The sequence below is a fragment of the Chiloscyllium plagiosum genome, chromosome 32, assembly GCF_004010195.1.
Source record: "Chiloscyllium plagiosum isolate BGI_BamShark_2017 chromosome 32, ASM401019v2, whole genome shotgun sequence".
Taxonomy (NCBI): Eukaryota; Metazoa; Chordata; class Chondrichthyes; order Orectolobiformes; family Hemiscylliidae; genus Chiloscyllium; species Chiloscyllium plagiosum.
This window is the reverse complement of record NC_057741.1, coordinates 277,191-305,162: the sequence shown is the minus strand read 5'-3', so window position 1 is coordinate 305,162 and position 27,972 is coordinate 277,191. Positions and strand designations below refer to the sequence as shown.

Sequence of the window (27,972 nt, the reverse complement as noted above, 5' to 3'; positions counted from 1 at the left end):
AAATGATTATAAAACATCAGATCTAAAATCTTTGCATGATCTTTCCTCGTCTTAACCACCTCATATCAGTTCACCATAGGTAACGCTGAGTTCATCAAGCCTGGATTTATATAGGCAGAGTTGGAGGGCTCCTGCTTGAACCAAGTTTAAAATCTTAACAGTAACTTGCGTTACATGAGAAAAGTCCATGCGTTCACTCATTAATGTTTGCTGGTGGAGTAGACAGTGATAATTGACAAAAGAGGACAAATCAGATTAACTTTTGCAAAATCCTACAAAGCTTGCATTCAGTCCAAGCATGGCTGGTGCACCTTCAGTTGTAATGGGAACTAGTTTCTTGACTGGAATGAGTTTTTCAAACACATACCTTTTGAATTTATTGTAGACATCATCACCCCTTTCTCCCCTCTTTCAGGAAAAGGGAGAGCAGATCCTCTTTAGCTGTTATATTCTGAAAGCACAAGCTTAAAATATCAGTGGGCAGTATTGGTCATGTCAATGGATTCATTGAACTGCAGTGAGGCACATTCACAGTCCTCCAGCTCCTGCTATAGTTACTGAAGGACGTCTTTGGATAAAGATTCCACTCATGGTCTCTAACGCTCTATAACAAGCAAGGAATAGAGGAACACAGACCATATCAAGCAGATGGGATTCATTTAGAACAGCATCACGGTGGGCCAAAGGGCCTGTTCATATTCTGTACTGTTCTATGTTCATCTTAACTACCAAACAAAAAACAGGTGTTTGTGAGAAAAAGTTGCCCCTTAAGTCCCTTTTAAATCTTTCCCCTCACCCTAAACCTATGGCTTCTAGTTCTGGACTCCTCCAACCCAGGAAAAAGACCTTGTCGATTTACCCTATCCATGCCCCTCATGATTTTATAAAACTGTATAAGGTCTCCCCTCAACCTCTGATGCCCCAGGGAAAAAAGCCCTGGTCTATTCCTCTCCTTATAGCTCAAACCCGACAACTCTGGTAACATCCTTGGAAATCTTTTCTGAATCCTTTTAAGTTTCACAACATCCTTCCTATAACTGGGAGACAAGAATTGCACAAAAAATTCTAAAAGTGGCCTAGCTAATGTCTTCTACAGCTGCAACATGACCCCCGCAACTCATATACTAAATGCGATGACCAATAAAGGAAAGCATACCAAAGATCTTCACTATCAACCTGAGACTCCATTTTCAAGGAGCTATGAACCCAAACTTCAAGATCACTTTGTTCAGTAACACTTCCCAGGACCTACCATTAAGTGTGTAAGCCCTGTTCTGATTGGCCTTTCCAAAATGCAGCACCTTACATTCATTTAGATTAAACTCCGCCTGCCACTCCTCAGCCCATTGTCCCTACTGATCATTATACCTCTGAGGTAACCTCTGAGGGTGACACGGTGGCTCAGTGATTAGCACTGCTGCCTCACCGCACCAGGGACCCAGGTTCAATTCCCACCTCAGGTGACTGTCTATGTGGAGTTTGCACATTATTCCCGTGTCTGCGTGAGTTTCTTTCGGGTGTTCCGGTTTCCTCCCACTATCCAAAGCTGTGCAGGTCAGGTGAATTGGCCATGCTAAATTGCCCATAGTATTAGGTGCATTAGTCAGGGGTAGTTATAGGGTCTGATTACACTTTGGAGAGTCGGTGTGGACTTGTTGGGTTGAAGGGCTGCTTCCATACTGTAGGGAATCTAATCTTCTTCACTGTCCACTAAACCTCCAATTTTGGTGTCATCTGCAAACTTACTAACTATACATCCTATGTTCACATCCAAATCATTTATATAAATGATATAGAGCAGTGGACCCAGCACTGATCCTTGTGGCACACCACTGGTCACAGGCCTCCAGTCCGAAAAACAACCCACCACCACCACCCTCTGTCTTCTACCTTCGCTCCAGTTCTGTATTCAAATGGCTATTTCTCCCTATATTCCATGTGATCTAACCTTGCTAACCAGTCTACCACGAGGAACCTTGTCGAATGACCTACTGAAGTCCACATAGATCACATCCACCACGCTGCCGTCATCAATCCTCTTGGCTACTTCTTCAACAAACTCAATCAATTAATGAGACATGACTTCCCATGCACAAAGTGAGTCAACGTGAGTGTTGGTCCTCAAAGTGTAAGGTTGCAGAGAAATGAGCATGGCATTTACGCCTACAATGCACACATGATCACTGCCCTCTTTCTAGACTGCTGACCATCCTACTTCACTCAGGGTGGAACACAAACCCATGCTGCAATCTGTGTTCAGGTTGATGCTGTGGCCTCCTATGGTATCTAGGAGGAATAATGACTGTCCGACTCTCCACTACCCTGTCCCCCAACACCTTCAAGTCCCTATATTTTTCTCATCAACCTGTTTAGAGATGTTATTTCACACCTCTGGAGCAGATGGGATGTAACCACATTACCACTGTCTGAGAGTGGAAAACTAGCTTACCTTTCTGCATTGTTGAGGCTCAAACACCACAGTTTAAGAAACAGTTCCTGGCTTGCTGCATCCAAAACAGCTGGACTTCAAATATGGCTCCTGAGGAGTTTACACTGGAACCTTTACAAGAAACCTGTCCAGGATCTAGATTATATCATTAATGAGCAATGGTTCAGGCACTATGAAAGTCACCTCACAAATGTATTTTAACTGCAAATAGGAAAATTCCATCCAATGTGTTATTTCCTGTTTTAACAGACATTTTCAGAGCAAAATTTGCCCATGAAAAATAATTTTACATTTTGGATAGACATAGATGTCAATGGCAAAGTTGTCAATAATTCCTTCAGTCCCAGCTGATGAAATTGCTTCCATGTATTTTCTAATGAAATAATTTGCATGATTTTTGGCCACAGGGCTTATGATATATGATCACATGCACGCACACACAAAAACACACGAACAAACACAGGAATAGGGTATGATTCTCATCATCTAACAAATTCTGAAAGGTCCTTTCAATTTACTAGTACACTTACAACACATGAAAGGTTTAGCTTGAAGTTGTTAGAAGATTGAAGCACAATCCATGTTAAATTTCAATAATATACTTTCACACAATATGGATTAACATAAGATACAGAATTGACAGATATAGCATTCCTTATAGTTGTGTTATATCAGGTAGTGCACAATGCATTATTATGCTGCTGAAACTTTAGTGTCGACTTGCAACAAATAGGTCAAACCAAATTAAAGGACTACTTTATAATTCACTCACAGGATGAAGTTTTCAATGAAAGAACAGCTTTTACTCTCAGTCCCTAATTGCCCACAATTAGGTCATTGTCCTAAGATAGCTTCTTGATCTCTGTGAACCCTGTGTAGGTATTGCCATCTTTCTTTTAGGGAGGGAATTTCAGTAAAAATTACAAAAATATTGATATATTCCCCAGTCAGAATCATTTGTGGGTGGCATGGTGGCACAGTGGTTAGCACTGCTGCCTCACAGCACCAGAGACCGTGGTTCAATTCCCGCCTCAGGTGACTGACTGTGTGGAGTTTGCACATTCTCCGTGTCTGCGTGGGCTTCCTCCGGGTGCTCCGGTTTCCTCCCACAGTCCAAAGATGTGCAGGTCAGGTGAATTGGCCATGCTAAATTGCCTGTAGTGTTGGGTAAATGTAGGGGAATGGGTGGGTTGCGGGTCGGTGTGGACTTGTTGGGCCAAAGGGCCTGTTTCCACACTGTAAGTAATCTAATCTAATCAAGTAACCTAATTAACATAAGGCCATCTTCTCTGTAAATTTCTTTCAAATAGAGTTTCAGGCCAATTCAATAATGATCACTGAAGCAGAAAACAAAATGAAGAAAGATTGTATTTCTTAATTTTAAAATATTATTAAGCATCTCTATGGAAATGAAACGCATCTGGCTGGAAGTATTTATAGGTACTTTCAGTTTCCATATTTCTGACCACTTTGATAAGCCTCAATTTCCTGAATCCCAGAGTGTTTCACTAGCATTGATACTGCATGATTTGGAGATGCCAGTATTGGACTGGGGCGTACAAAGTTAAAAATCACACACCAGGTTACAGTCCAACAGGTTTAATTGGAAGCACACTAGCTTTCAGAGCGCCGCTCCTTCATACTTCATAGTTTCCTTGGAATCAGAGCACCTTTTCAACAAATTCTTTTCCATACCTTCTGGGAATCGCCACCTTTACAAAGAATGAGAATAATGTCACCCAAGATCTGGCTTGTTATTAAAGTCCTTAAATAATAGCAATGGCATTGAAAAGGACTGAACTTGGAATATTGGGACTTCCAACATCCCTGACCAGGAGATATTTGGCAGGAAAGCAATATGAGGGACACAGGCTTTAGCTGAAGTTGGACACCCAAAGAGTTAGAACAAAAAGTCAGTTAGAATGTTAAATTTTTATTTCACTTCAAGCTGGACAGATAAGTGGCTTCAGCATAAATCACATCTCTCATTGCACCCAAAAGGTGCCTGGGAACTTGCTAATCAAACATCAATAAAGGAACCAATCATTGACCACAAGGAACTGGTGAACTTCAATCAGTCTCAGGAAACCTCTATTTGCCAATTACCCCTGAAAATGGTGTGATGAATTATGGAGTCACTGTGTGTATATTCGCTTCAATAAGTATCTATTACTTTGTTCACACTCTCTGAATTAGCTGAGATATGAATTTATCAATATTCCCAACAATATGAAAAATGTGCAAAAGGTTAAAAAAATGTTTTGAATATTGAGTTAAGATTAGATTAGATTACTTACAGTGTGGAAACAGGCCCTTCGGCTCAACAAGTCCACACCGTCCCGCCGAAGCGCAACCCACCCATACCCCTACACTATGGGTAATTTAGCATGGCCAATTCACCTGACCTGCACATCTTTGGACTGTGGGAGGAAACCGGAGCACCCGGAGGAAACCCATGCAGACACGGGGAGAACGTGCAAACTCCACACAGTCAGTCGCCTGAGGTGGGAATTGAACCCGGGTCTACTGGCACTGTGAGGCAGCAGTGCTAACTACTATGCCACCGTGCCGCCCACTAAATTGCACTTCAGTTTCATGTTCACATGTTTGCTCTTCAAACGGAGTTTGTTAACGGAAGGTTACATAAGATGTATTTTGAAAACAGTTCAGTTGCCCATATTAGAAAAATCCAGGTATTATTAAGAGCATAAAGACATAGGAGTAGAAATTAGGCTACTCAGCCCATCCAATCTGCTCTGCCATTCAATCATGGCTGATACGTTTCTCATTCCAATTTCCTTCCTTTGTCCCTGTAACCCTTGATCCCCTTGATACTCAAGAACCTATCTGTCACAGTCTAAAATATACTCAATGACCTTGCCTCCACAGCCGCCTGTGGCAGTGAATTCCATAGATTCACCATTCTTTGGCTAAAGAAATTTTTCCTTATTTCTATTCTAAAATGTCTCCCCTTTACTCTAAGGCTGGGGCCTTGGGTCCTAGCCTCTCCTACCAATGGAAACATCTTCCCAACCTCTACTCTGTCCAGGCCATTCAGTATTCTGTCTGTTTCAATTAGATTCCCCTTCATCCTTTTAAACTCCATCAAGTGTAGTCCCAAAGTCCTCAGATGTTCCTCATATGTTAAGCTTTTCATTCCTGGGGCCATTCTTGTGAACCTCCTCTGAACATGCTCCAGGGCCAGTACACCCTTCCAACATGTCTAAATCCTTCTGCAGCCTCCCTGCCTCCTCAATGCTACCTGTCCATCTTCCTATCTTTGCATCATCTGCAAACCTAGCCAGGATGCCTTCAATTCCTTCATCTAGGTCTTTAGTGTATAAAATGAAAAGTTGTGGTCCCAACACTGGCCATAATGGAACACCACTTGTCACCAAATGCCATCCTGAGAAGTACCCTTTTATTCCTACTTTCTGCTTTCTGCCAGACAACCATTCTTCTATCGTGCTAGCATCTTACCTCTTACACCATGGACCCTTATCTCACACTTGTGTGGCACCTTGTCAAATGTCTTCTAGAAGTCCAGTCTTAACATCCATTGGCTCTCCTTGGTCTAACCTGCTCATTACTTCCTCAAAAGAATTCTAACAAATTTGTCAGGCATGACCTCCCTGTGATGAAACCATGCTGACTTTGCCTTATTTTACCATACACTTCCAGGTATTCAGAAATTTCATCTTTCACAATGGATTCCAGGATCTTACCCACAACTGAGATTAGGCTAATCAGTCGGTAATTTTCCATCTTTTGCCTTACTCCCTTTTTAAACAGGGGTGTCACGTTAGCGATTTTCTAGTCATTGTGTCATAGAGATGTACAGCATGGAAACAGACCCTTCGGTCCAACTCCTCTGGTACTCTCTCTGATTAGAGTGATTCCTGAAAGATCACCACTAACACCTCCATGATCTCTTCAGTTATCTTCCTTAGATCTCTGGGGTGTAGTCCATCTGCTCCAGGTTATTTATCCATCTTCAGACCAATCAGTTTTTCTAACACCTTCTCCTTGGTGATGGCCACCATACTCAGCTCTTGAATTTTTGGGATATTACTCGTTTCTCCCACCTTGAAGACTGACACGAAGTAATTATTCAGTTCCTCAGGCCTTTCCTTGTTCCCCACTACTAACTCTCCATTTTCTAGTGGTCCAATGTCCACTTGTGCCTCTCTTTTGCCCTTTATATATCTAAAGGAACTCTTACAGTCTTTCCTTATATTACTAGCTAGCTTACCCTCATATTTTATCTTCCCCTCCATATTTCTTTTTTGCTGCCCTCTGTTGGTCTTTGTAAGCTTCCCAATCCTATGGTTTCCCACTGCCCTTCACCATATTACATGCTTTCTCTTTTGCTTTTATGCTATCCTTGACTTGCATAGTCAGCCTCACTAGTCGCCTCATCCTCCCTGTACTATGCTTGTTTTTCCTTGGGCTAAATCTCTGCTATGTCTCCGCGGTATTCCCAGAAACTCCTGCCATTGCTGTTTCACTGTCTTTCCTGCTAGGCTCCTCTCCTAGTGAATTCTACCCAACTCCTCCCTCATGCCTCTGTAGTTGCTTTTATTATTCCTGAATCATTAATACTGTGGCCGGCACGGTGGCACAGTAGTTAGCACTGCTGCCTCACAGCGCCAGAGACCCGGGTTCAATTCCCGCTTCAGGCGACTGTCTGTGTGAAGTTTGCACGTTCTCCCCGTGTCTGCGTAGGTTTCCTCCGGGTGCTCCGGTTTCCTCCCACAGTCCAAAGATGTGCAGGTCAGGTGAATTGGCCATGCTAAATTGCCCGTAGTGTAGGGGTAAGGAGTAAATGTAGGGGTATGGGTGGGTTGCGCTTCGGCGGGTCGGTGTGGACTTGTTGGGCCGAAGGGCCTGTTTCCACACTGTAAGTAATCTAATCTATAAATGCAGAAATGGGTTAGGAAGAGAAGATACATTGTCGGTGTTGTTTGTGTCACTTCTTTATAAATAGAATCAAATGACTACCTGTTCACACATCACATATTGAAACACAGTCCAAATATAAGACATGCCGAAATAGAGAAATTTTGTAAAGCTATCATTAACTTAGGATCTTTTCCACTAATTATAGCATATCTCCCACTTCACTGGATTAGTTACATTCAGTTTCCATGTTCAGTAAACTTATGCATTTATGTAACTTAAAGTTTTTATTTCAAGAAGTGCTGATAAATTTCCCTTCACCAAGAGGCTGATAAATGTGACAGTCTTGTATCCACTTGGCTGCTTTATTATCAGGCACCACTGTAAACAGCAATGAATCAACCGACATGTCAGATCAAAATACATCTTTTAAAAAGGCATTTTTATCAATTACTGAACAATATGAATTAATTTGTTGAAAAAAAGTTAATTGACTGCAGCATTATCTTTTAGTTCTTCTATAGTTTCTTGTAGACTAAAGCTCTCTTTTTCAAAGTAAACCCAAATATTACTCAAGAAAGTTGGTGAGAAATAATTGGGGGGAGAGTGGCAATGTCACTGGGTTGGGAATATAGAAACCCTGCCTAGTGCTCTGGGGAAACAGATTCAAATCCCACCAGGGCTAATGTCAGAATTGAAGAGCTCCCTGGTGGTCTAGTGGTTAGGATTTGGTGCTCTCACCACTGCAGTCTGGGTTCGATTCCCGGTCAGGGAGGTTTTTAGGGTGGCTCAGTGGTTAGCACTGCTGCCTCACAGCACCAGGGACCCAGGTTCGATTCCAGCCTCGGGCGACTGTCTGCGTGGAGTTTGCACATTCTCCCCGCGTCTGCGTGGGTTTCCTTGGGGTACTCCGGTTTCCTCCCACAGTCTAAACGTGTGCAGGTCAGGTGAATTGGCCATGCTAAATTGCCCGTAGAGTTAGGTGCAATAGTTAGGGGGAGTGGGAGTGGGTCTGGATGGGTTACTCTTCGGAGGGTCAGTGTGGACTAGTTGGGCTGTAGGGCCTGTTTCCACACTATAGGGTGGCACGGTGGCACAGTGGTTAGCATTGCTGCCTCACAGCGCCTGAGACCTGGGTTCAATTCCCGCCTCAGGCGACTGACTGTGTGGAGTTTGCACGTTCTCCCCGTCTGCGTGGGTTTCCTCCGGGTGCTCCGGTTTCCTCCCACAGTCCAAAGATGTGCAGGTCAGGTGAATTGGCCATGCTAAATTGTCCGTAGTGTTAGGTAAGGGGTAAATGTAGGGGTATGGGTGTGTTGCGCTTCGGCGGGGCGGTGTGGACTTGTTGGGCCGAAGGGCCTGTTTCCACACTGTAAGTAATCTATAGGGAAGCGAAGCTAATCAAAAGTAACCATTTGCCAGGTGATAAACTATTGAAAATGTTTGATAGTAGTTCTTCATTAACAGCAAAACCAACTCAGTAGGCCAATGTCCAGTCAATATTATAGACCAAGGAGTGTAAAACAGCCGGTTGAATTTCTATGAAGTCATCATCTATTAACTTCAGCAGAAAGTTCATAAAAATCCTAGAAAATTAGTATCCCATTCACGCCACTGGACCAGAATTTGCCAAAATAAATGGTGAGTTTAATGCCACTGTTACTAGTATGTAAATCATCAAGCAGTTCGAGATGAAGAGGAGATGCTGTGTTTGTTGCTAATTGCCACAGATTTCTAAATCATTTGTGCCGCTTTGTCAATAACCTCATAAAAGCAGTGACTCTTTAATCTCCCAGTTGGGCTGCTTCTAACACCCTTAGTGATCAAAATTTATGCTCCTACAATGACAGCTTACCTTCCAGCTCAAAAAGAGAATGACTGAATCCAGTTAACTGTTACAATTTTTGGAAAAAAATTATCTTATTTTCCCTCTCGGTCTTAATCTAAACATACTTCACCTCATTTCATTTCTCTTTATGTGCTTGATTTGATTTTAATTCAGCATATTTCTATCTGACTGTCCTTATTTCTCAATCTTTAAATCTGATTTGTTAAGGAAATACACAGTCCCTCCTCACGTTCATCAAGGTCTCAGATGGTAAATTATTTCACTGCATGGTTAAAGGAAGGAAAAACTTCATACAGCACCTTTCTTGCCCATCAGACATCCCAAAGTGCTTTACTGTCAATTAAGTACATTATTAGCTTCCACTTTAGGCAATTTAATGCACAAGGATTTCAGCTGAAGGGTTGGGAAGAAGGCATAACTATTAAGTTAGATACCTAGCTCTATGAAATCTGGCTCTTACCTCTGGGTTTTCTGTTCTATTCAAAAACAAGAGAAAATAATCTTCAGGTCACTCCATATGCAGATTGCAGCAAAACATGAACTACCTCTACTCCGTTGTTGCCTCGCAAAGTTGATCCCATCCATCAATTATTCTAAAGAAGTTTTTGTAACTTCAAACATGAAAACATTTCTTTTCATGAAAAATCTTTATATACATAGTCACTAGCGCAGTTCGGTTCTGTACAGTTTTTGCGTTTGGAGTTTGACTTTCCCAACAGTTCCAACAAACAAACTCAAGGCATTTCTTACTTATGCAAGGTACTGTTCTACAGAAACTGTATTTTCACTTTGGGTTATCAGAAGCACATTTTCTAAGTCCTGAACCTGCCTGGAGGGAAAGCAGTCACTGACCAGTGATTTCTACAGAGTAATCAACATGGAAATAGGTTCCCTTTCCTATTATACATGACTAGAGGCCTAATCAAAGGACTTCCATTTTGAAAGGGACAGGTGGCTACAATAAAAGGTAAGTAACCGAGTAGGCTACTAAATGTTGAAATAGCCTCTCACCAACATTTTATAACATTTCAACAAAAAGTAGTAAAAGGTCCCAGGTCACTATGGTCATTGGGGGTGGGTACCGAGGGAGCTTGCAACAGCTTCCTTCAACAGAATGGAATTTGGGCTTCACTCTCAGTCAGGCTGACAGGAAGGGCAAAAAAAAACAGCAGATGCTGGAAATCGAAAGACAGAAATCACTGGAAAAGCTCAGCAGTTCTGGCAACATCTGTGGAGAGAAAGCTGAGTTAACATTTTGGGCTGCTGACCCATCTTCAGAATTGCGTTTATGGAGGGAAATATGCTGATGATGAGATGGGGATAAGGAGCTTAAGGAAAAGATAAGTGGAGGTGGAGCAGAGAGAGAAAGGAAAACAGTTGGGTAGACAAAAGAGTGGGTAAAGGCCAGTCTGGGGAATCAGTAGTTGCTAATGGGCAATATTAGTAGCTGACAGTCGGCTGTTTATGATAGCAGCCTTTGTGATGACTAGGTCTGGTGTGAGGAGGTTGTGTACGGACATGGGAGAAGGTGTTCAGGCCCTAACATTATAGAACTCAATACTGGATCCTAAAGGCTCCAGGATCCCCTACAATTTCTGTTTACTATCTGACAGGTCTGCTTGGATAGCTGGCCTCTGACCTGATGGGTTCCCACCTTCAGGTAGTTAAACTGTACTGTCCCCCTCATCACATTGGGAAACTGGCAGCTGACTGGAAAATGCCAGTTTGTCTGCTGTCAGTGCCTGTAACAAGGTTGTTAGTGTGACTAATTGGTGTGCATTGGTACTCAGCCTAACTGGGCTTCAATCTCACTGATCCTAAACTGGTTAATACTGGAAGTAATTTTTAGGACTATGACGTGCCAGCCAATGCCAGTTTTCTTGCGCTTGGTCTTCCTCCCTTCCCAACCTCACCAGAGCATAAACTTTTTCCCCTTTGATGTCGGCTGTGACTTTCTTAGAACAGTCATAAAAGTTCCTTAGACAACATCATCGTCTTTTAACAGGATTTTCCAAAATTGCAACTTTATCATCTGAAAGGACAAGGGTAGCAGACATCACTTGCAACTTCCCTTCAGTGTCACAGCACCCTGAGTTCAAAATAAATTGCAATTGCACTGTTGCTGGGTCAAAATCCTGGAATTTCCTTCCTAACAGTATTGTAGATGTAACTACATCAGATGGACTGCAGCAAATCAATAAGTCAGCTCATCACCACCTTCTCAAGGGCAATGCGGAATGGGCAATAAATGCTGGCCTAACCACTGATGCCTATATCCTGTGAATGGATTTTTTTTTAAAACCCAATAATGTATTTCACATTATAATATTAATGGTCTTTTCTTTTGGTCTGGGTCACACACTAGCCATAAAATGACTTTAATCTCAGGATAGTTATAAAAGTATTGAAATGGATAAAATTTCACCAGAAATTTGAGGAAATTGAATGATATTTTATTTGAACATCTCCACAGATAATTTTGCACTGAAAATGTTTACAGTAAAACCGGCTCTAGTTTTAATTTTATTTATAAGCAAAACTTCTTGACTGCCAATCAAACAAAAGAATTTGAATCTTTGAGTTATCACTTGAGAATTGTCTTAATACTGAAATGTGACCACTTTTCAGATGAACTAATGCATGGAATGCCACAAACTATTCCATACTGAGCTCGGCAAAAGCTAACAGCTTTGGCACATTTCTCTTCTCATGTCTGTGAAATGAAAAATGCAAAAATTAGAGAAGCTCATGTCAAAAGCTGCAGATTATGTAAGTGGCTTTAAATCTTGAGTCTTTACTGTCCAAACCATACTACTATCTACACTAGTCTCACTTTCTCACACTAGACCCATTGTCTTGAATATCAAACTAAAAGAGAAAATGCTGGAAAATCTCAGCAGGTCTGGCAGCATTTGTAAGGAGAGAAAAGAGCTGACGTTTCAAGTCTAACTGACCCTTTGTCAAAGCTTTGACAAAGGGTCAGTTAGACTCGAAACATCAGCCCTTTTATCTCCTTACAGATTCTGCCAGACCTGCTGAGATTTTCCAGCATTTTCTCTTTTGGTTTCTGCAGTAATTTGCTTTTATCCTATGTCTTGAATATCATGACAGTTTAAGTCTCCATCCAAGTACTTTTTAAAGAGGTGAGGTTATATCTTCCCAGGTATGCATTACAGACCATCACCTTGGGTGAAAAATGTTTTCCTTAAATCCCCTCAAAACCTCCTGCCTTTCACTGTAAAAGTGTCCCCCTTGTTCTTGACCCTTCAGCTAGGGGGAGCAGCTGCTTTTTATCCATTCTGTTCATGTCCCTCATAATCCTATACACCTCCATCCAATTTCGCCTCAATGTTCTCTACTCTAGAGAAAATAATCTGAGCTTATCCAGCTTCTCTTCATAACTGAAATGTTTCATCCCAGGCAACAGCTTGGTAAATCTCATTTGCAACCCTTCCAGTGCAATACCATCCTTCCTATAGTATTGTGACCAGAATTGCATTCAGTACTCCAGTTGTTGTGTGACTAAAGTTCGGAAAAGTCCAACATAACAATGTTATATATACCGCAACTGACAAAGACAAACATCCCTTATGTCTCCTTAAACCTGCCCGGGCACCTTCAGGAATCCATGGGCAAGCACTCCAAGATCCTTCTGTTCATCTGAGCTCCCAGAGAGATCTGGAAGTGCAGGTCCATTGTATCCTGAAGGTTGCTGCAGAGGTGGATAGAGTGATCAAGAAGGCATATAGTATGCTTGCCTTCATTGGATGGGGTATTGAGTATAAGAGCTGGCAGGTCATGTTAAAATTGTACAAGACATTGGTTCAGCTGCATTTAGAAGACTGTGTACAGTTCGGGGTGCCACATTACCAAAAAGATATGGACGCTTTGGAGAGGGTGCAGAGAAGGTTTATGAGGATGTTGCCTGGTATGGAAGATGCTAGCTATGAAGAAAGATTGAGTAGGTTAGATTTGTTTTCATTAGAAAAAAGGAGATTGAGGGGGGACCTGATTGAGGTTTACAAAATCATGAAGGGTATAGACAGGGTGGATAGAGATAAGCTTTGTCCCAGGGTGAAGGATTCAATAACAAGAGGTCACGCTTTCAAGGTGAGAGGTGAAAGGTTTAAGGGAGATACACGTGACAAGTACTTCAAATAGAGGGTGGTGTGTGTCTGGAACAGAGGTGATAGAGGCAGGCACAGTAGATTCAGGCACGGGAGCAGAGGGATACAGATGCTTAGGAACTGGGTGACAGGTTTAGACAGTAGATTTGGATCGACTCAGGCTTGGAGGTCTGAAGGGCTTGTTCCTGGGCTGTAAATTTTCTTTGTTCTTTTGTTCTAGCCTCTGACCTGCTCTTGTAACCACTGCATTTATGTGGTGAACCCAGTTAAGTTTCTGATCAATGAGAACTCCCAAGATGTTAATAGTGGGGGTTTCAGTGATGGCAACACCACTGAATGTCAAGGGGTGGCGGTTAGATTGTCTATTGTTGATGATGGCCATAGCATGTTGACGATGGCATTTGTGTAGCGTGAATGCTACTTGCCACTTGTCAGCTCTAGCCTGAATACTATCCAGATCTTGTTGCATTTGGACACGGATTGCTTCAGAGTCTGAGGAGTCACAAATGGTGCTGAACATTGTGCAATCATTGGCAAACATCCTCACTCTGACCTAATGATGGAGGAAAGGTCATTGATGAAACAGCTGAAGATGGTTGCCCGGGGACACTGTCCTGAGGAACTCTTGCAGAGATGTCCTGGAGCTGAGATGACTGACCTCCAACAACCACCACTGTCTTCCTATGTGTCAGGTTTGACTCTAACCACCAGAGAGTTTGCCCCCAGATACCAGTTGATTTCAGGTTTTGCTCGGTCTCCAAGCCATTCTTAGTGGTGAACATTGACATCCCCCTTGCAAAGTACATTTTGGTCCCATGCCATTATCAGTGCTTCCTCTAAGTGTTGTTCAACATGGAGGAGTACCAAATCATCACATCAGAGAGGTTGGTACATGGTAATCAGCAGGAAGTTTCCTTGCCCATGTTTAACCTGAAGCTATGAAACTTCATGAGGTCCAGAGTCAATGCTGAGGACTCACAGCACCTCCCTCCCAACAATACACCACTATGCCACCACCTCTGCTGGTCTGTCCTGCCAGAGAGACAGGACATATCCAGAAAATTATGGATTGAGGATCCAGGGTAGGGTAAGATTCCACGAGTATGACTATGCCAGGCTGTTGCTTGACTAGTCTATGAGACAGTTCTCCCAATAAAGTCCAACCAGAAATGAGCTTTTAAAAAAAACAATTAGATGAATGACCACATTTTGGATAAGATGCATTAGTTGAGGACAGAATTTTGACAGAGCCTTGCCTTCATCTGGATAACACTAAATTACTGAAATAACCAGACTCTTCTTACAATGCTGCACTTCATCAAAATGGCATAAAGAAGGTGCTCAAATCTGGAATCAGTGCTCCAACTTTTAACTTAATGATTCAAGCAACAGTGCACAATTAACTATTCCAAGTTGATACAGTGATCAGAGAATTTATTAAAACTGCAATTAATGACTACAATTCCTGAGAGGAACCTTCTACTCTTCTTCTTAACAGAGTGAAATTCATTGCAGGTCAAGACGAACAGTGTAGACTTCAGGGTAAAAGGCATTTGCATTATATCTAATCCAGGACTTTCCCAGGTGGGGATCGGACTCCAAGTGTACATTGCAATATTGGAGTCACAAGCTCTGGGGTAGTGATTGCCATCATGGAGATCTGACTAGTTTGAAAGAGCTGTAAGAGTCTGTAAGAGTTTGTAAGAGTCTATGCTTTCCCTGACAAGCTGTCCAGGCCATCATATTATGATTAAATGCAGTATAAACCCAATCAAAGCTGCTGTAATATTGTGTCTCATTTGCAACCTTATAACAACAGCCTGTAGTGGTGACATTTTCATTTGTTACGTTACGGGAGTGAATTTCTCACGGATTGTCCCCTTAATTTGCAATAACTTCAGAAGTGCCACAAACCTTATCGAAAGCAAAATGGTGGTTTATTGCATGATTTTCCAGAATATTCTATTTTTTTGCAGATAATCAGGAGGCTGTCGCAAGGACATTTACCTACAACTTGTTCCATCATCTCTTTCAGTGAGATTATTGATTTATTACTATAAAAGTAGTCATGAGCGATCTCCAGCAGGAAATATACTAAGATCTGCAATCTAGTTTCACATCGGATGTTTACAGCAATACAGTCTCCTGTGTGAGATGATGCAATATAACCTACCTTCTCATTAGTTTTTGAGCAAAATAGGTGTGTGTCAAGGTGCAGAAGATATTTTAAAGAAAGGCTTTGTACCTGCATTTACAGAAAGTGAAAGAGGCAGAGGAAATATTATCAGTAAATGGACAAGCATAAAGGCTAAGTAAAAGCCGAAAGAACTGTGGATGCTGTAAATCAGAAACGAAAACAGAATTTGCTGGAAAAGCTCAGCGGGTCTGGCTGCATTTGTGAAGAGACATCCAAGTTAACATTTTGGGTCCAGTGAGCCTTCCTCAGAACTGATGGTAGCTGGAAAATGTTGGGCTTTATGCAGAAGATAGGGTGTGAGGATAGTGCAAGCAGTAAAAGGTTGGTTGGGATAGAGCACCAAGACAGACACAAGAGTGGATAACAATCTGGCTGGGTGTGTGAATTGCTGTTAATGGAGACTTTTAGTGGCTAACAATATGTCATGTGTAGAGTCATAGAATCATAGAGATGTACAGCAGGAAACAGACCCTTCGGTCCAACCCGTCCATGCCAACCAGATATACCAACTCAATCTAGTCCCACCTACCAGCACCCAGCCCATATCCCTCCAAACCCTTCCTATTCATATACCCATCTTCCTTTGTCTGCTCTTCTCCCTTTTAAAACTGCCATTGTTTTGACTTTTTTTTCCCAAAGTTCCAAAATAATGCAACAGCATATGAAACAGTAATTGCTGCTCCTGGAATTCAAGGGAATCACCTCCAGCACCTAAAATACCTCAAAAAAGGAGCAGCTGTTACAGCCAGAAATTTTTCCCGTCCTCCATCTTGTAATGGCAGACTATGTGATAACAAGAACTGAAGTGTATGGTAGAGGCTATGACATGGGGAGTTCAAGCCCTAAAATTATTGAACCTGATATTGTGTCCAGAGGAGACTGTTAGTGGCTAACAATAGGTCGTGTGTAATGGCAGACTATGTGATAACAAGGTAAAAACAATGACTGCAGCTGCTGGAAACCAGATTCTAGATTAGTGTTGCTAGAAGAGCACAGCAGTTCAGGCAGCATCCGAGGAGCAGGAAAATTGATGTTTCGAGTAAAAGCCCTTCATCAGGAATACAGGCAGAGAGCCTGAAGGGTGGAGAGATAAGTGAGAGGCTAGTAGAGAGAGAACAAGACCTGGTGTGTATGGTAGGGGCTATGATATGGGGAGTTCAGGCCCTAAATTATTGAACTTGATATTGTGTCCAGAGGGCTGCAGGATCCCAAAGCGGAAAATGAGATGTTGTTCTTCCAACTTGCACTGAGCTTTGCTGGAACACTGCAGCAAACCTGAGACAGAGATGTTGACCAAGGAACAGGGTGATGTGTAAAAGTGGCAGGCAACTTGAAGCTCAAGTTTTTGTGGCAAAACATAGATGTTCTGCGAAGCAGTCACCCAGTCTATGTTTCATTTCCCCAATGTAGAGGAGGCTACATTATGAGCAACGAGTGCAGTAGACTAGATTGTGAGAAATGCAGGTAATGAGCTGCTTCACCAGGAAGGTATGTTTGAGGCTTGGACACTGAGGAGGGAGGAAGTAAATGGGCAGGTGTTACACATCCTGCGATTGCAGAGGAAAGTGTCATGGGGTTGTGTTGGGAATGAAGGTCAAGTGCACTAGGGTGTCCTGAAGGGAATGGTCTCTGGGGAAAGTGGACAAGGGAGGGGAGGGGAATATGTTCTGGTGGTGGCATGTCACTGAAGCTGGCAGAAATGATGGCTGGTGATTATCTAGATGCATATACTGGTGGGATGGAAGGTAACAACAAGGACAACCCTATTGCTGTTGCGGGAGGGAAGAGACGGGGTGAGGGTGGAAGCATGAGAGATAGGTCGCATCTGGTTGAGGGCCCTGTTGACAACAGTGCTGGGAAGCCTTGATTGAGGAAGAAGGTGGACATTTCGGAGGGTCCTTGTTGAAGTTGGTCTCATCGCAACACATGCAATGGAGACAGAGGAACTGGGAGAATGGAATGGATTTTTAACAGGAAATAGGGTATGAGGATGTATGGTCCAGGTAGCTGTGGAAGTCAGTGGGTTTATAATGGATATTACTGGCCCTGAAATGGAAACAGAGATGTCAAGGAAGAGAAGGGAGGAGTCAGAGATAGACCAGGTGAAAGTGAGGGAGGGGTGGAAATTGGAAATGAAATTGATGACCTTTTCCAATTCCAGAGAAGAGAGCGAAAGGCAAGTGTAAAAACAATTGGACATGATGACTTTCTCAACTGCTTTTTCCAAATGGGTTGCCATTTGCCTTGAGAATTTTTGCAATTATAATATGAAAGAAAAAACATGTGATAATTCAAGGTAAATATTCTCTACAATAAATGATGATCAGCTAATAATGACAATCAAATCATAACAATGATTCCAAAATAAATAACAACTTCCTTACATTTGTACTTTTACTCATGCATGGGATGCAGGCTGATCAAAATAGATTAACAATTATAGTTTATCTTTAATATCCCAGTGTGAGCCACCATCCTAGACTATGTCAATCCATGTCACCTGCACAATGATGCCAGGTAGGGATCTCCAGGATTTTGACCAGTGACAATGAAAGAATAGAAAATGAACATAAAGTTGCTGGTGTCCCTATGAGTCTGCTATCCTTGTCTCTCTAGATGGCAGAGGCAAAGTGTTCAGGAGGTCTTATTGAAGGGTAAGTAACAATGGCAAAATAGTCAAGGCATAAGGCTTTTCATTTGAATGCATGTAGCATTTGTAACTTGAGGAATTAATGATACAAATAGAAATAAATTAAGATGACTCAATAGCTATTATAGCGATGTGATTACTGGGTGGCCAAGCACAGATCTTCAGTATTCAAGTGTATTTAATGTTTCAGAAAAATAGGCAGAAAGCAAGACCAGAGTCGCTTTGTTAATAAAGGATGGTATTAGCGCAGCCATGGATAGTGATATAGGTGCAATTGGTCATGATGTGGAATCAGTTTAGGTGGAAATAAGGAATAGCAAAGGAAAGACGTCATGGGGTAGGAGTCGTCTACTGGCTCCCACAGAGTTGCCTCACTGTGAACAAAATATATGTGAAGAAATAATGCAGGCACATAAGAAGGGCATTAAAATTGTCAGGGTGATTTTACTTAGCTTATTGCCTGGGCAAGGTAAATTGGTAAGGGTAGCATGTAAGCTGACATTGCAGAATACATCAGGGATTGTTTTTGAGAGCATTGTTTTGTTACAAAATTTACCCGGTAATAGTCTATTTCAGATCTTGCAATGTGTAATAAGTTGGATTAATATGAAGAACTGCTGTTATGACTCCTCTTGCTGGAACTAATCACAACATAGTAAATTTTCATATTTTGTTTACAGGTGAGGGGCTCAGGTCACAAACCAGTATCTTCAATGTAAATAAGGACAATTGTGGAGATAATTGTGGGGCCTTTATGAATAGGAAATTGATACTAGGCAGATAATTTAATCAATATTTTGCATTGGTCTTCATGGTGAAGGACATTAAACATCCTTAGGACAACAGAAAAACATCGTACTAATAGGAGGAAAGATCTTGTAATCACAAGGGCCAAGGTACTTGATGAATTACAGATTAAAGATTAAAGACAGACAAGTCACCAGGACCTGATAACTTGCATCCAAGCCTTTTAGAGGAAATGTCTGCAGAGATAGTGAAGGCATTGGTTAAAATATTCCAGAACTCACTGATTCCTATCATTAATATGATATCTCTGTTCATGAAGAGAAGGAAATAGAAAGCTGGAAATTATAGGCCAGTCATCTGGCATTGAGAAATACTAGAATCCATTACTAATGGAGAAATAACAGGACATTTAGAAAAGCACAGCACAATCAAACATAATCAATGTGATTTTGTGAAAGTGAAATCTTTTTGACAAACTTGCTAGGGTTCTTGAAGGATAAAACAAGCCAAGTTGACAAAGGGGAGCCAGTACATTTGGTGTATTTGAATTTCCAGAAGATATTTGATTAGGTGCCACCTAAAAAATTATTGCACAAGATAGGAGTTCACAATATTGCCTGCAATGTATTTTGGTTTGAGGATTCAGTGAATACAATGGAGGGAATGAGATGCTGATTTACAGGCTGCTTTGTCCAGGATGTTATCTAGATTCCTGAGTGTTGTTGGAGCTGCACTTCTCCAGGCAAGTACAGATTATTCTATCAGACTCCTGACTAGAGCCATACGGATGCTAGATGTTAGACTAGGGAGTCAGGAGGTGAGTTACACACTTCAGAATTCTCAGATTCTGAGCTGCACTTGTTGCAACATTTGTTATTGCAGTTCAATGTTTATATAATACTAAATCACAGGTTGCTGATTGTTCAGGATACAGTTGTAGTTCTGGCATTCTATGTCAAAGGGAGATGGTTAAGCATTAGCCCAAGTTTGAATGTTATCCAGTGTTGCTGCTTGAAGGTGCAGACTAATTCAGTAAATGGGGAGTTGCAAACAGTGCTGCAACACTGTGCAATACTCAGCAAACATCACCATTTCTAATCTTATGCTGAGGGAAGGTTATTGATAAAGTTGCTTTTGTTGGTTCGGCATTGGATATTCCTACAGTGACATCCTGGGGCTGAGATAATTAGCCTTCAAAAACCACAAACATTTTTGTTTGTGCCAGGTATAATTCAAACTAATGTAGAGATTCCCCGAATTGCATTGGCTTTAGTTTCGCTAGGGCTGCTTGATGGTAATTTCAGTTATTTACCACCTTGATGGTGAAGGCAGTCACTCTCATCTCACTTCTGCAATTGAGTGCCAGTAGGGCATATCTCACCTCCAGTCATGACTAACCTGAATCCACAGTCCTATTGAATCTAAATTTAGTCAGACAAGGCTCAGATGGTGCTGTTATGCTGGACATGTTAGACCTCCTTTTTTTCATTTGTGGTGTTAACACTGATGACACCAAAATTGGAAGTGTAGCGAACAGTGAAGAAGGCTACCTCAGAGTACAGTGGGATCTTGAGTAGATGGGCCAATGGGCTGAGGAGTGGCAGATGTAGTTGAATTCAGATAAATGCAAGGTGCTGCAGTTTGGAAAAGCAAATCAGAGCTCGACTTGTACATTTAATGGGAAGGTCCTGGGGAGTGTTGCTGAAAAAAGAAACCTTGGAGTGCAGGTCCATAGTTCCTTGAAAGTAGAGTTGCAGTTAGAAAAGATAGTGAAGAAGGCATTTGGTATGCTTTCCTTTATTGATCAGAGCATTGACCATAGGGGTTGTGAGGTCATATTGCAACTGTAAAGGACATTGGTTCGGCCACTTTTGGAATATTGCATGCAATTCTTGTCTCCTTCCTATTGGAAGAATGTTGTGCAACTTGAAAGAGTTCAGAAAAAATTTACAAGGATGTTACCAGGGTTAGAGGGTTTGAGCTGTTGGGAGAGATTGAATAGACTAGGATCGTTTTCCCTGAAGTATTGGAGGCTGAGGGGTGACCTTATAGAGGTTTATAATATCATGAGGGGTAGGGATAGGATAATTAGGCAAGGTTTTTTCCCTGGGTTGTGCGAGTCCAGAACTAGAGGACATAGGTTTAGGGTGAGAGGGGAAAGATATAAAAGTAACCTAAGGGGAAAAGTTTTCACACAGAGGATGGTACGTGTATGGCATGCGCTGCCAGAGGAAGGGGTGGAGGCTGGTACAATTGCAACATTTAAAAGGTATCTGGGTGGGTATATGAATAGGAAGGGTTTACAAGGATATGGCTGGCAAATGGGACTAGATTAGGTTAGGATATCTGATTGGCATGGACGAGTTGGACTGATGGGTCTATTTCCGTGCTGTACATCTCTATGACTTTATGACTTGACTGAGAGAGGGGACAAACAAAGAGGATAAAACAACAAAAATCTGAGAGAGAAATACTAAACAATTGTGCCTTTATAGATGTAGGAAGTTCGCCCACTGCACTGAATACTAACTCCTAGTTCTTTTGGTGGTTTGATTTTCCTTGCATCACTCTCAGATATAATTAAAAATTGCTTGTGATTGCTATTGTTCATGATTGTTCATGATTTTTACTGTAATTTCTCTCACTTAACATATTAACCATGATATCCCACAAATGCTCTGTAATAAAATTACAACCTGACGATGACTAATAAGATGATTGGTGTACAATGTACTCTGTTCTGATGAATAACCATGTTGCGATCATTCTAAGGCTGTTCTTGTACATCATTAATAAAGATGCGGAGGTGCCAGTGTTAGACTGACATTATTAATAAATAGCAGCTAAAGTTGTTCTGATGGATCAACATGTTTATCCAACAGTAGTGAAGCTTTTCAGACCAGGCAAATGCCTAATGTAATCAAAATTCAATGATGAATTGGCTAATCCACTTGGGATAGTAGTGACAATGCTATATGAGGCCCCTACATCCCAAGGTTCAGAGGAGCAGCCAGACTGTGTTGCCACTCCTTTTTCTTCGCCAGCAACCTCCACTGTGAGTACGCTTTTTTGATGACAGTACTGACCTCAATGAGCTCATTTGCTACAGAAACTCAGCACCTCGCAGCTCCTGTTCAGTGAAACAAAATTAAGTAAACAGATGATGCCCGACCTGCTGAGTTTCTCTAGCACTTTCTGTTTTTATCTGAATCTCCAATATCCACAATACATTCTTTTTATTAACATAAATCTTAGATTTGTCCAATGCTCACTTGAATGGGATGTGGGTATCTCATGTAGGTGGCATTTATTGCCAATCTCCAGTTGTCCAGAGTGTAGTTAAGAGTCAACCACTTTGCTGTGGATCTGGAGTCACAGGTAGGCAAGACCAGCCGTTGGATTTTTCCTGATAATCAGCAAAGGTTTCATGGTCATCATTAGACTCTTAATTCCCAATTTTTGTTGAATTCAAATTCCACCTCTGCCAGGCCAGGACTTGAGCACAGGTCCCCCAGTCAGTCAAGCAATTGAATGGCACAGCAGACTCAATGGGCCAAATGGCATAATTATGCTGTGTTATTGTATGGTCTTATTATCATTAACCCGATCTCTGGATTAATAGTCAAAGTGTATTAGCCATTAGTTAGTCATTTCCTTTTTAAAAATATCTTTAATGAGATTTGAGTGTTACAGATAATGGCAGTATTTGTTAACCGTCCCTCATTGCCTTTGAACTGACTTGCACGCTAATCAATTACATTGTTTCTGTCATCGAATCCTCCTTGGCGTGGCAACAGGGCATTCGGCCCACAAAATGCCCATACCCACCCTCCCACTCAAACCCTATATTCCCCGTGGCTAATGCGCCTAGCCTATACATCCTTGAAATACGAGGGTAATTTAGCATGGTCAGTCCAGCTAATTTACACACCCTTCCACTGGGGGAGGAAAGCGGAGCACCTCGGAGACATGGGCGAACATTTAAACTCCACACAGACAGTTGCCTGCCATTGGGATCGAAGGCGCCAGCAGTGCTAACCACTATGCAGCCCCTTTTGCACAGAGAGAGAGAGAGAGAGGCAAGTCTGATTTCTCACAATTGAATGGCCTATTTCTATTCTGACACTTTATGTAACATTCTTCTGTCACCAGTCTTCCCCCTGGCGGTAAAAGAGCTAACTGCGCCCTCTCTAGTTTAAGGACTGAGCGAAATAAAACTGCTTGCCAACCTTGCTTTATTCTGATATTCTCTGAGTGAAATAACAGGTCATTTCTCAATGCAAGAGGCTGGGACTATTTATTTTGCAATCGGATCTGGTGAATGCGGTTAGATTTTGTGCCGAGCTGCCAGTCAGATTCACCGACCGGGGACCAGCCCAGGTTATGGAAGAGGATCTCTCCTCGCAGCCAGGTTTGGCTCGGCTCACTCAATGTGGTGAACAGCGAAGCACCCACACGGTTCAGGTCTCCGCCTGGCCCTGAAATGCTACAAGATCTGACACAAGATCACACCTTTCTGTGATTTATCAATATATCCGGCTCGTAAAGGCGGGTTGGAACTCAATTAATGGTCTTATAATAAATGGCAGGGAGTGAACTGTGTGAGAATGGAAGGGTTAGATGAGGGAGCTTTTCTCTCTCATCTCCTGAGTTTGGTCCCCATCTCCTCCCTGAGATAATCGTGACGTACATCGGATGCTGTGCTGAGGAAAGCGGAACATGTTGTGCTGCACAGAGAGCTGGATGTGTCGCATCAATATTTATAAGCCCCTCGAACACACACACACACAACCGTGTCATTTGAATCGACAATAGGGGGCACAGAGATCTGTCGAGTTATTTTATTCCAATGCCGTGCCAAATTGGCCAGGGCCTCCGCACACCTAACAACGATGGTGTCCGGGAGACACTCTCCAAGGAAAAAGGTAAAAGGGCTTTTGCCTGAAACGTCGATTTCGCTGCTCCTTGGATGCTGCCTGAACTGCTGTGCTCTTCCAGCACCACTAATCCAGACTCCAAAGAAAAGGCTGTCTTAGAATTTCATTTCCAACCGTCATCTCTCCCCCCCCCCCCCCCCAGTGATTTTTATTTGTAATTTCCACCAGGTTTATTCCTAGAGCCCCTTCACACGCAGTTCAGTAACAATTTCAAGAAAGAACTCGGGAACACATTGAAAATCCCAAGCTTCAGCAACACCCCGTTTGTTAAAACGGCATTCAGGAGCAAGGTGGCTCGACTGGAAAAATGCCTTTTGGAATCTCTTTGTTCAAATTCCCAGCACGAGTCTGTTGCCGAGCTTTGATTTTAGCTCGATACCAGATGTTATTTCTTACATGTATAAAGTCAGCTTAGTTTCTGCAGCACAGGGAGAAAACATCAGATGCAGCCGGCCGCTCACAGCCAGCAGCCATTGAAGAAATTGCACACATATGAAAAAAAAACAGCTACACCGATCCACTAACAAACACAAAACAGGTTCAAACACACAACTGGGATGTGAGGGAAGTTGCACAGGTTAAGTACAGCTAGTACAAGGTTTGTCTGGGGGCTTCTCCTCAGTAACTCGGGAGTTGCTTATCGACCTCCTTCCCCAGTGTGGTGTGTTAGCTGATGCGGCGGAATGTAGGCGCCCCCTCCCACCATTTTCAGCAAGCAATCTATAACGCAGATGAACTCTGCTTTACCGACTTGTCTGAGCCACTGATACACGTTTTACCCGAGACATCTCCTCCCATTCCAGGGACAAAAGTGAAGCATAATTGCAAGTTAAAAAGATCCACTCTGTAAGCAATGTTAGCTCGGTCACTAACTGGATCGAGCTGATGTCTCCATCTCTCTTGACTAATAGTGACACGGTGGGCTAACTGTCGGTTATACCACTGCAGTGGTGTGACGTCAGCCGGAGATCATTTACTTTATGATGGGACCTCATCTTGTGACTACAGAAAGTAATCAATAAATAGTTCAATAGTAATTAAACAATAAATGGCTTCAATGTTGAGGGGAGGGTGATTATTAAGACACCGAGACTGATTTCAAGCCTGAGCTGATTGTTCAATCCTCCCCGAGGTATGAATCCCCTGGCACTCAGCCGCTTGTCAGTTATCACACCAACTCACTCAGGAGCAATGTGAGTCACATATCTCTCTGAATGCTGGACATCACTACTCATCCTACTTCCAAACAGGGACCCAGCTGCTACTACATGTGTATACGGGAAACGTTTCAGTTCACCACATAGAGATAACCGGTTACATATGGTTACATAATGCCACCTTGAACGCTCATGACAGTTTACTTTCCCCAGACATGGCACAGACACACAACAGCGCCTCCAGACAGTCCGAATGTTCAACCAGACCAATATTGAGCGGAAAAACGCGAGGTTGGCTGTCCCTTCTCACGGTCGGGGAACCGAGCATTCCAATACATCGAACAGTGCCCCCCCCCCCCCCCCCACAAAGACTACTTACATGCATTAGTAATAGCAAAGCTGTTTGCCACCTCCAAATTATCAACATGGGGCGTCAGTCTCAGTTCATGGGAATTATGCTGAAAAATTCCTAAACGAAACGCACTGTATTCCTGATCAGCGCCTCTTGGAAATAACCCTCCTGGAACAGAGAAACATCAACGGGTTTAACTCGATTTATTCACAATTCAATGAGGGAAGTTTATTAAATAATTCGTTATCAAAAACAAAATTAGGTCATGACAATGCATTCAAATCGAACCTCTGGATTCTGAGAGATTTAAAATCTCAATCAAGCATTTTCTACCAGAGCTGGTGAGTGGAAGGCATTAATGCAGAGAATACAGAAGGCGAAGATGATCGATACAATGAGAGCCTTTCACACACCAGGTTCCGAGGGAAAAAGAGATTTTATGGTTTGTTTAATAATTACAGTTATTCTGCTTGAAGGAAACTCACCTATTTGTACGCTGGTGGGGGAAGAGGCAGCAAACGCCAGTCCGCAAACCCAAGAAGCTAGGAAGACCGAAAGATGCTGCATTATCTTTTGCATTGCCAAAAATAAACACTACACTGCAAGCTCGATATAATCCTTCCCTTTCAGGATTTGTCGCGAGACTCAGATTCCTTGCATAACGCTGTTATAGGAGAGAAGGGGGGAAAAATAGGAAAACAATAAAAAGCTCGTTCGCGAACAGTGTCTTTGCCGATTGAAAAGGCGGCAGCAGGAGCAGAAAGATGTGAGAAGCAGTTTTAGCACTGCGCTTTACCCAGCATCACCCTTCAGTGCAGCCACGCTGCCAGAGACATGTCTTGATTCTTAATAAATCCGAACGCACGAACATGACCGATCGGTGACCGAACACATGTACATTGCTCCCTACCAATCCAGAAAGCACTTCGTTCGGATTCATCAGGCGTCCATATTTTTCAGAATGCTTTTGCTTGTCCTGTTTATTTTAATATTGCCACTGTGTTTTCACATATTAACACCACTATTACAATTACTTAATTTAAGGTGCAAAGTGTGAGAATGGAAAAAAGAGAAACAAATATCTCTTAGTCGCCCGAGTTATTCATGCTGCTGTTGACAATTTTGACAATTATATTAGTAACACTCCATTAATAACGATAACATATTTTAATAATCTTCCGTTTTTATAAATCCACGAAAAAGCTCATACTATTTTGTTGCTACGGCGTTATTTTACTCATACCTCAGACCTTATTTCCAAATTGAAACAATCATGAGAAAACGCCAGTTACAGAGACACAAATTGTCATCCCCTTAGTGAACAGCAGCATCCCAGCAGTTTGTCACTGTTCACAGACACAGCATCATTTTTCGAAATCAATACTGGAACTTAATAGAATCTTAGCCTGGCTGTTCAACCTGTCCAAGTATTTCATGTTCAGATTCCTACTATAATTAATAATAGATTGTATACAAAGGTGGTTAATGTTGGTCAGTTGTGACTGTTTAGTATTGTAATGCTTGTAGAATTGGTTGTGGCATTGAGTAATCGATGTTTAAGTTCAGAACCGAGATCTTCACATCCTTATTTCTCGTAAATGGAACAAGCAGATTTTAACCTAAATAGAGGCAGTTCCTGTTGCTGAATCATTAATCTAAGTGTTATCGAGGTGTTATCAAGTAGAAAAACAGAAATTGCTGAAGAAACTCAGCTGGTCTGACAGCAAATATGTAGAAAAAACATAAGGCTTGCTGCATTTCTCCAGCAATGTCTGCTTCTGGTTCAGATTTCTAGCATCCACATTTTTTTTTGCTTTATTTGAGGATTCCAGCTAATCTTGGCTGCATGCTCACCACATTTTACCACATAGTTCGACTCTTGCTTACTAGGAATCCCACGACGAAGATATTGTAAAATATAATGTTTGGACGAAAAGAGACACTTGAACTGACCAAACATTTAATAATTTCTTGATTGAAGATATCTGCTTATTTTCGATCAATTATACATCTAATTTTAACTCAAGCTCACATCAAGATAGAAAAGGGCGCGGCATAACAAATGCGATTTGTGAACAGTACTACTCAGGAAATTGATTAACTCATCTTTTTCTACATTTGAAGTTGCAATGTCAATGGTATCAGAAATATTTATTTTGAAGTGAAGTAGATATGTTAAACAAAACAACGGTGATAACACGCATTGATTTTTTTCCAACATGTGAACTCAAGCAGTGATAATTAGCTGTGGGCGCCGCCAAATTATATAAGTGTCATTTTAAATATTTACGTATAAAACCAATATAGCGACGTGATTGAATCCTTCCTTTTCCTTTGAGCAGGATGCCTACCTTAATTATGATTTATAGTTAAATATAATCAGGATGTGATCATTAACTACGTTTCTTTTTAATAAAAGACTGCTGCCTGAACAAGAGAAAAATGGGCTCCAGTTGAAGCAACTGTTCATAAACAGCTCTCATCTTTCGAGTTGCTAGTGATAGATTTAGAATATATCCGTTTACCGATTACTTTCGCGACTTGTAGCCAAACCAATGAATGAAAGAGATAATTCGCCTGGGAAGACTAATATTAATATTGTGACCGA

At 41.9% G+C, this 27,972-nt stretch overlaps 1 protein-coding gene across 4 annotated transcripts in view; it reads right to left on the bottom strand.

Moving 5' to 3' along the window:
* Positions 1-26,235, bottom strand: part of LOC122539304 (glutamate receptor 2) — a 150,479-nt gene extending 124,244 nt beyond the window's left edge. Inside the window, exons 1-2 of one of the 4 annotated variants that reach the window (XM_043673999.1) lie at positions 25,850-26,235; positions 25,392-25,532 (exon numbers count right to left, since the gene is read on the bottom strand). In XM_043673999.1, coding sequence (XP_043529934.1) covers positions 25,392-25,532; positions 25,850-25,943 — 235 coding nt within the window. In that variant the 5' untranslated portion in view covers positions 25,944-26,235. The remainder of the gene's footprint in view (positions 1-25,391; positions 25,533-25,849) is intronic. The other 3 variants (XM_043673998.1, XM_043674000.1, XM_043673997.1) reach the window with 3 other exon arrangements.
* Between the last annotated feature and the right edge of the window lie 1,737 nt (positions 26,236-27,972).